We start from the raw sequence: 10,144 nt of genomic DNA on the forward strand, positions 1-10,144 counted from the left end.
TTGTGAATGTAAATTTAATGGTGTATTATTTGAGTCTGCTTTATGTAACTGTGATGTTTCTTGTTTTTTTGTAGAAAAACTCTCGCAGTGTCTGTATTTGTTTGTAGTGGAGGTTAACTACAGTATGTCAATCAGGCGTTGTCCACCATCTTTACATGGAAGGGTTAATCTTTCTATGGCAGATTTAGGATGATGTTGTTTATGCTTAGTAAGTGTTGTTTTCATCTGCAGTTGGCTCAAGATCTGTGTGAGTCCAATGTATAACTCCAAAAGAATAAGTGAGTACTGGGACAACATGTGTTTATTGCTTTAACATCATCTTATTTCATCAGTGCTGCGACAGAGAATGAAATACAAGCATAAGAAACACAGCAACTGTGATAAAAATATATAAATAAAACTTTAAATTAATAAAATATGTGAAAGTTTACGTCACACCTTGTGACGGCACACCAGTTGCGGAACACTGCTTTAGAACAATGTTCTCAATCATCACCTGGATAATAATACTGTATAGCGTATACGAAATTATGTCCTATTTGTAAGTTTTCAAACAAACAAATTTTATTTTCTTGCACCTGGCCTTGCCTGCCTTGCAATTGTTGTAAACATTTGCACTGATTCGGGCATTCGGGTAATGACCTTGACTATTCACAAAAATGTCATATGGGCTATTCTATTTTGTGGATATACCCTACTGTCTACTAGTAAATAATTATGGTTTGTCTTTTTTTTTATATATATATATAATGGTTTTAATTTATATAAATTTTAATCTAATTTTTTTTGTATCTGTCCTATAAGACGACCCTAGATTTTGAGGGCCTTTTTTTACGATTCAACTATTGTCTTATCTGCGGAAATATATGGTATTTTATGTTCATTACTTATATAAGTAACAATTTTTTTATTCTTTTAAAATCCCATAAATAAAACAAGTAAGAATTATTTAATATAACAAACATTTTGTTCTAATCTTTCTAAGATTTGCAATACAGGTACTCCTCACTTTACGACCAAGTTCCGTTCTGACGACTACGTCGTTAAGCAAATTGGTCAATAAGCAAGGAGCTTGCGCCGGGAATATAGAATCATTGTAAAATTATCCAAATTATGCAACAAACTTCAAATTTATTCATAAAAAGACTAATATAGTATGCGCAAGCCTATTATAGTACACTTAGTGTGCATGTCACCATTTGCCACTGACCGACACTCAAGCTGAGAATGGGGATTCCCTGAATTGCAGGTTGAAACTCAATTGGTCGTAAGTGTGAGTGGTCATTAAGCAGATAGGTCGTAAAGTGAGGAGTACCTGTACTAGTTTAAATCAAATACCAAGGACTCAACCTGGGTAAAGAAGTCCCTGGGGGGCCAAAGACTGAAGGAAAGCAGTAATATGAAGTAAATGAAAAAGTAAGCTATGGACAATTGAAAGATGGTTGAATGCACAATTAAACTTTTCCAATAAGTAATAGAATTAACAAAATCTAAATGATTATATCTGAATTTATTAATTATTAACTCTGGAAGCAAAGATCAGATTGGGTCTGGATAGCATAACTGGCAATGCAATTGTACAGCAAGCAGGAGTTGTAGGTTGAGTCCTGCTCAGGGCCAATTCTTTTTTCCAGAATTTTCTAAATTTAATTTTAAAAATTAATTTATTTCTAATAAATTTATCAACAGATGGCAGCCTAACTGCCTACCTCTAGACAAACTGCTTTGATTCTGATTATTAAGTAGCCTTAAAATATAGCCCAATAAAAATTGGACAGATTATTTGGCAATGTTAAAGTATTGAGTTGGTTTAATTTATTAGGTTTTATGCTAATTTTTTATAAGACAAATTCAGTACTACCTGAAAACAAAGGCATCTGCACAAAAACTTCAATAAAAAAATACTCATCCAAGTTAGCAATTACAGAATTGAAGATATAAGCATGCATAGCCTTCTCTCCTTTCCTCTATTACCCTTAAGTTTAGCCCTAGTCATTGGAGAATACTGTAGTTGTGTGTAAGAATGTTAGGAAAAGAAATATTTGTGAAGAGTTTAATATTTTGTCTTCAATTTGTACTATTTTTTAAATGTTTACAAGAATCTGGTTCCAGAGGGACTTTTAATAATTTACAAAACCATACATAACATTGACATTAAATAATAATATCAGATAGATATCAGAATAAATAATACTCAGATCAAACAAGTTGAAATATAAAATATTTAGGATGCCAGTTAAGTGATAACTGGAAATGTAAAAGTAAAATCAGAGCAAGAATTGAACAGGATAAATCTGGCTTTGTAAACAGTGTTAACTAGGGAGAAGGCATTACAGGAAAATCACGAAAATATCATGAATGGACAGAGTTCTCAATAAAGATATAACAAAACAATTAAATAAAAAAAGAACTAAAATCATAGATGCCATAAAAAGAAGGAAATCAGAGTATCTTTGGTATATTATAAAGAATAATAAATATCAATTAATGCAAATTATTATTCAGGAAAAATAGAACGAAGATATATACCAGATAGACAAAACAGATAATGACTGAAAATTTAAATTGATATAGGGCAAACAACAACACATTATTCAGGAGAGCTGTAGCTAAGACACAAGCATCATCAATGCTAGCCAACATTCTTTAAGGACACAAGAAAAATTACAGGGAGAGAAGAATCTCAAAGAAAAGATTGATTCTATTAGTGTTAATTTTGTTCCTGTGGTTTAAAAAAAGGTATAAGAAGACAGAAAATTTTATTTGTAATTAATCTTCAATTTATGTTATTTTGAATTTTTAAATTTTTACAAAAAGATTTTTAATTTATTTATAAACCTCCTTATTCATTACTAATGCACTTTGTTGTTTGATTGGCTTAAGTATTTACTATTTTTATACTTCATTACTCTCCTTAGGCCATTTATTTTGAATTTCTTGTTTTTAATTGTAAGTGTATTTTTAATATTTTAATTTTTTTGTTTATTTTTTATTTGCCCAATATTAATATTATCTTTGTTTTTCTAAATTACTTTTGTATAAATAAAAATATATAAGCTTTGAGCACAGTTTATTTTTCAACTTCATATACACCACCAAGAAATCAAAAAATATGTTTACATTTGACAGGTGTTGATGACATATACATATTTTATTTGGGTCAGTATGCTTACAGAAATCATAACAATATGGTAACAAAAAAAAAAAAAAAATAAGGGAATGCCATAAAAGTTGAGAATGACTGGTTTAAATGATAAATATGTTTTGAACACAAATAAATTCTTCACAGAACAACAATTATAAAACTTATCATATTTTTCTCTACAATACATTACATATATCAAAATGTATACAGTCTATTACAAACACAATTGAATTCATAGATTAACTTGAAGGTTTATTGGTGTGTGCAAAATTTAAATTAACAGTCATTCTCCAATAAAGTGATTTTTACTTTTATTTATGTAATGAACAAATTTCAGTTTTAATCAAATTTATACATAATAATATAAATTCTTCAGATATTGTTAAATTAATTAATATTCAAATATTAACTGCCAGAGTTTTTGGGTTATAACTAAGTTAATGATTGATTAATAAAACTAAATAGTTTGTCCTGTAGGTAGATAGTTATGCTTCAATCTTCTGCTGTAATTAATAATTAATATTAATTTTAAATTAAATTAAATAATTTAGAAAATTCTGGAAGGAAAGATTGACCCAAAGCATGATTCAAACCCATAACTTCAGTTTGTGATGCAGATTCATTTTATGTTATGCTACCTGGATATCCAATTGATCCAATTGTAGTCATATTAATTTAGATCATACAATGATAGAAATCAATTGCTGTACTAAGTGAAGGTGTCTTATATCCACAACTCTCTAACTCTCAGCTGACTTCTTTTATCTTAAAAGAGATCCAGCATCTGTAACAGATAAATGTATCTAAAGATGGGGGCCATCGAGAACTTGTGGAAAAAATTCCCAGCTCTCCTCTCTTGACAACCATATGAAGAATAAGCAGAAGTTGTGGATTTGAGTACTTCCAAGTCAATCTTTTCTTCCAAAATTTAAATTATTTAATTTTGAACCAAACAAAAGATAAAGTCTTAACTGTTTACTCTTTAGGACAAATTATATTAGTTTGATTAATAAATTATTAGCTTAGTTATAATCTGAAAATCTAGCAGTCAATATTTGAATATTAATAAATTGGATCTGGTTATTGATTAAGTTATATTATTGTTAAATGCTTATATAAATGCAAAAAATTAATTGAAATTTCTTATTCCATTTCATTGGAATATTTTTTAATAATACCAGGTGTATAAGCTTAAATCCGCTGTTTGCTAATAGATGGTGTAAGAGAGCATATTAAGCTATCATGGAGACGCCATACTTTTTTTTAATGATTTTGACATCTGTCAACATTAATCAGAGCACATCATCAGCAATTTCAAACAACAACATACATTTTTCCTTTGATAATCATGTCTAGTTCTGTGCCAGAAAAAAAGCATATGCTGCAAGTTCTGCTTCAATTTGAAGAAATTGGCTGCCGAAGCACATCAAATACTAGTGTGGAGGCCTATGGCAATAGTGCTTTATCGGAAACCACGTGCAGAGATTGGTTTTGTCAGTTCAAAGACGGCAATTTTGACCTGAGAAACAAGAAGCATGAAAATCGGCCCACGAAGGTTGAGGACCATCAATTACAGGCTGTTTTAGACGAGGACAATACCCAATCGCAAAAAATGCTTGCCGAGCAATTGGATGTTACTCAACCAGCCATTTCCATGCGTCTACATGCCATGGGAAAGATTCAGAAGATCAGAAAATGGGTGCTGAATGAATTGAATGATAGGCAGATGGAGCGATGCCAAAACACATGCAAAATCTTGCTCGACAGACAAAAAAGAAAGTCATTTCTGCATTGAATTGTAACTGGTGATGAAAAGTGAACATATTTCGAGAATCCTAAATGCAAGAAATCGTGGGTTGATCCAGGAAAACAAGCAACATGTTCCCCAAGATCAAATTGCTTCAGACAGAAGACGATGCTGCGTGTTTGGTGGGATCAGCAGGGTATAGTCTACTATGAGCTATTTAAACCTGGTAAAACTGTCAATGCCCACCGCTACCACCAACAACTGATCAAATTGCACCATGCTCTGCATGAAAAAAGGCTGAATTATCAGCAAAGACATGACAAGCTGATTTTCCTCCATGACACTGCACGATCGCATGCGTCAACATTGGTCCGAAACTACTTGGTGACACTCAACTGGGAGGTGCTACCCCATCCCACTTATTTACCAGACCTGGCCCCTTCCAACTATCACCTGTTTTTGTTGATAAGCCATGCACTCGCTGAGCGGCTCTTCGATTCTTACGAAGACGTTCGGAAATGGCCTGATGAGTGGTTTGCCTCGAGAGAAAGAATTTTTTTGGCATGGTATCCACACATTGCCTGAGAGATGGAAAAAATGTGTCGCTAGTGAGGGAAAGTACTTTGAATAAATTTGTTTTTGCTTTCTATGAAAAAAACATGTGTTTTTCTCACTAAAAAACAGTGGATTTAAGCTTATACACCTGGTACAATTCCATATATATGATATTTTTATAATTAAAATGATATGTATTTTATATTGTTTATTGTATTTCATTACAACAATTTTTTCTACTTACAATTTTCACAGTTTGTATAGTTGTCAATTTCAATGAAAATATATACAAATAGCTTATATCATCCAGTGAACAAATCTGTTAAGGAATGTTTCAAGTTTACTAGTTCATAGGTATGCATTCTATTTGGACAAACATTTGTATTTGTGAAATTTTAATTACAAATTGTTATTTGGGATCACTTTAGACACACGTAAGTGGCATCGCACATATAATTAACTAAAAAAAGCCTATTCATAATTAAAAGAGATATTAATTACACTCTAATTTTCTAATTTACCATAAAATATTAATAAAAATACTATTTTAATTATTAAAAATGATCAATATGTTATATCAGAAAAAATTACAAACATTTCTTATTATATTATTTTAAAAACAATTAAAAGCAAGTTCTTTGTATAATTTTTGCAGTGACTAATTACATCTGATATAATCGGATTTAAAAAAAAAAGTGAATCGTAATGACTGATGCATTCTTTAAAAAAAAAAAAAAAATCAGATAAAAGATTTCACAATCAACAATATTAAATAACGATTTATTTTTTCCAATCAATATTCTTGGTATGAAATTAAGTTATTTTTTTAATGTAAATGTAATAATCTGTCTTTTATTAGTGTATTACAAGTAATAATTAAGATTACTGAACATTTTTTACTAGAAATGTGGTAAGATTTGAAATCAAACATTAACAATGGAAAATATAAAAATAGATATTGTTCAATTTCAAGAAATGAAATGTATTAATTAATCACATTCACTTCAAGAGAATTGTATGTTTACTTGTGTACGTCGCATGTAAATAAAGAAAAAGCAGAAATAAATGATTTGTCGATAGAAGACAGAAGCATTCTTGTGTGTTAAAAGTAAACAAGAGTTATTTGTTTGTAGCTTACGTCTGCAATTTATTTCTTTTTTCCTTCATCAAAAATATTCTTTTTATTGACAATCTTAGGGTTAACTACGTGTAAGTATTTCGTATATTTTTATGTATTAATAATAATTTACTTACCCACATCTTGATCAAAAGGTGAAGAACTACTGAAAAATGGCATATTGGCGAAACAAAAAGCGATTTAATTTTATAATCTATCACCTAATTTTTCAGCAAAACTTCGAAATGACTCAATGTTATTGCATTTAATCACAAACTGCGCATGACTGCTGACAGCGCCGTCTGAAATGATTACAATCTAAAATTTTTGCCGTTAACTGTGATTTTTTTATATTTATTATTTTACTCTTTCCGCCCCGTGAGCACTCGCACTTTTTATCTATTCCGGGCCAGACCACCCCCTCAGAGAAATTCCTTGGATTTTTCGACCCATCTGGATGCGATCCCGGGTTTTCAGAGCGGAAGGGTACCACTCTATCTGCTTGACTATCCGGCCAACGATTCATCCAAAAATTGAAAACGTGATTAAAACAAAAATAGTTTTTCCGTTAAGAAAGATTAAAATACAATGTTAATAAAGTTGTCCACTCTCTTTAGTTAATTGTTAAGCACTTGTTGGAGCATTATACATATTAACAAAAATTCAAGTAATTAGGGGCTGGCCATAAATTATGTCCGCATTTTCTTGAAATTCATAGATCTCTCGTTACAGTTTGTCCAAATTTCTGCAACCCCTCCTCTCTTTAGACGTCTCCAACAAAACTCGACTCCTCTTAACCTTTATCACTTTATGAATAATAGATACCAAAAGTAGAAACGAAACATACAACGAATTATAAAGTAAATATAATAAAATGCATAAACTGTATAAAATTTAATGAAATAAACAGACGTCTAATGAAGCTCAATCCTTCTCCTCCCCCTTGTCTGACTTGTCCTAACCCTCCTCCCTCTCCTTCAGTGTGGACGTCATTTATCGACAGCCCCTTAGATAGCATTTATTTTATACAAAGGATTCTAAAAGATACAGAGAAATCAAATTATGTCAATTAATATATTCATTATTGGGCAACAATTTGCAAAAAATGTAAACCTATAAATTCCCACTGTCGTCCGTCTGTCTTTTCTTAATCTCGAGAAATAAGTTGTGTATATGAAAGTTAAGACTAGAAATGGAAACCGTAGAGACATAAGGTCCCGATTAACTATACATAAATTTCTAGTTTACCCTAGAAGTCATATTATTTCAATTCAAAATCTTTCCCTGAAAGTAGTTAATAGATGACCGGCACGACTCTATTGTTAAAAGAAAAGTATTATGTACAGGGGCAAGACACTACAGTACTAATTTCAGGTGGAGAATATATATTTTAAATTAAATTAATTAAAAATATGATTAAAAATTTCAGCCTAACGAACAATAAATAATTGATCGTTAATTAAAAATTAACAAAATTTGTTTTTCTTCATCAAAATAACAAATTTTAACACAAATATTAATTGCAGCATGGTAGTTTTTGCTTATGATTTTCAAATTCCACAGTATAGATATAAGTTAAAACTTAGGCCAGACAATATAATTTTATCTGTCTACTGTTGATAAAATATCAGTATTTCTGTAAAAACATTATAAGTGTATTTGTGTAATTAAATGTTAATTACAGATACATTTTGATAGTAATTTTGTGTTCAACACTTTTTGGAAGTTAATTTATTGTAAAATTGAATGTTTAATTTTTAAAATGTCTCTGTTGATTTTTGATTATTTGACAAACGAAACATCAGATAACATATTTACAAGAAACAAACGTTTTGTTAAAATAATCGGAACCTAAAAATAAAAAATTAGCCATATAAACATAAATAACACAAAAATAAAAAAGATAAAAGGAGGAAATGTAAAGAAAAAACATATTGCTCCTACTGCAATGTACCGACTTAATTTACTATCTTAAATAATGATACAGATAACAGATATATGAGAACATTATTATTTTAGATATTTTGCAAATTAGTGTATCTAACATTCCCCTTAAACAAATATCTTTTAGCAAACAGAGCAAAGTTCTCAATAACTTTTAGTGGGAATAAGAAAACTTAATTGTACAGTAAAATCAAACACTCTTAAATATGTAGACTACTTAGAATTAGTTAAGCAGAATCTATATCGAATTTCATAATACAAACTGCATGCTTAAATTCTGACAATTTTATCAACACGTGTAACTATCATATCACTCAATCTATAAAACAATCTATAAAGCTTCCTAAAAATGCGTACGAAAGTACAATGTGAGAAAGCGGAACAATAAAGTTTCATGTGGTAAAAGTTCTGTTACCAGAGAACTAAAAAAAAACTATAAAATTCCTTATTAAAATAGGAACGATTTAGCTTTTTATAGTGAAATAGTAATGTGCCGTAATGCATTGAAACATTATTTAAAAAGTTTTTACAAGAAAAATCCTTTTCGAGTTAAACTACTCAATCAATACAAACTTCCGAGGATTAAAATACTAGACGTTAAAAATCCTCAATAAGGAATTTTATTTCGATTAAAACATTATAATGCATCTTCCAACATCTCCCAATTATTTAAAACATTAAAACTTAAATTAAGCAGAAAACAGATAATAAAAGTATATTGACAAAAATCAGAATGATAGAAATCAAAATTTGCGAAAAATGCCATTGCATAATATCTCGAAATTTTGCTTGCTAGCTGAAAATCCACAAAAAGTGATTTTATTGTGTGTGATAAGGTGATGACAATATGAAAACGATCTTCCAAGAAAGATATCTCTCGGGATGCATCCTCCTTGATTTCTTGAGAAAAGAGTTCATATTTAGATGTTAGACTCATAAAGAAAATCCAGTAAACTTCAGTCAGCATGTTAGACGGGCGCAAACTCCATCAACTACCAGTGTTCAGTGATTTTATCCACTCGACCACTGATGGACATGAAAAAGATTTAGAGATATCAAAGTATTACGTACGGAAAAACGAGGTGGCCTAAAGTTGAGAATAGCTTGTATCTAACCAGGGCCGGATTAACCCACTTTGGGGCCCTAGACATTTTCTTCTTACCGGGCCCCCTCCCTGGCTATAAAATAATATAATAGAAATATTAGAAGTACGAAATAATCTAATAATCTTAACCTTTGTTGTTATTTTTTGCCTAGGCCGGGGATGGCAAACCTTTTTGGTCTGCATGCCATATCGTAAGCATACTTAGCTTTAAAGATGATAACGCGTGCAAAAGTCTTAGACTTCGAATAATGATATTTAAAGAAATTAAACGAATACGCTTTAATTCGAATAAATGTAAAAAATCTGATTGAAAAAAAGATGATTAGGTGATAAACAGAAAGGATGATTGAAAAGGACAGAAATCATATGATACATTACGTGCCAGATGATTTCTCTTACGTGCCACTTTGGGCACGCGTGCCATAGGTTCGCTACCCCTGGCCTAGGCCACGCCGGGCTCATCATCTTGTAGTTAATATTATTCTTGTCGCTATTAAAAAAAAAAAAAAAAAAAAAAAATCTAAATTATCG

At 30.5% G+C, this 10,144-nt stretch overlaps 1 protein-coding gene across 2 annotated transcripts in view; it reads right to left on the minus strand.

Moving 5' to 3' along the window:
- Positions 1-6,856, minus strand: part of Stam (signal transducing adaptor molecule) — a 33,075-nt gene extending 26,219 nt beyond the window's left edge. For both annotated transcript variants that reach the window (XM_067289139.1, XM_067289130.1), the window contains exon 1: positions 6,702-6,856. In XM_067289139.1, the coding sequence (XP_067145240.1) occupies positions 6,702-6,744 (43 nt within the window). In that variant the 5' untranslated portion in view covers positions 6,745-6,856. The remainder of the gene's footprint in view (positions 1-6,701) is intronic.
- Positions 6,857-10,144: the final 3,288 nt, after the last annotated feature.

This window comes from Centruroides vittatus, unplaced genomic scaffold (genome assembly GCF_030686945.1).
Source record: "Centruroides vittatus isolate TY-2023 unplaced genomic scaffold, ASM3068694v2 contig_1031, whole genome shotgun sequence".
Lineage (NCBI taxonomy): Eukaryota > Metazoa > Arthropoda > Arachnida > Scorpiones > Buthidae > Centruroides > Centruroides vittatus.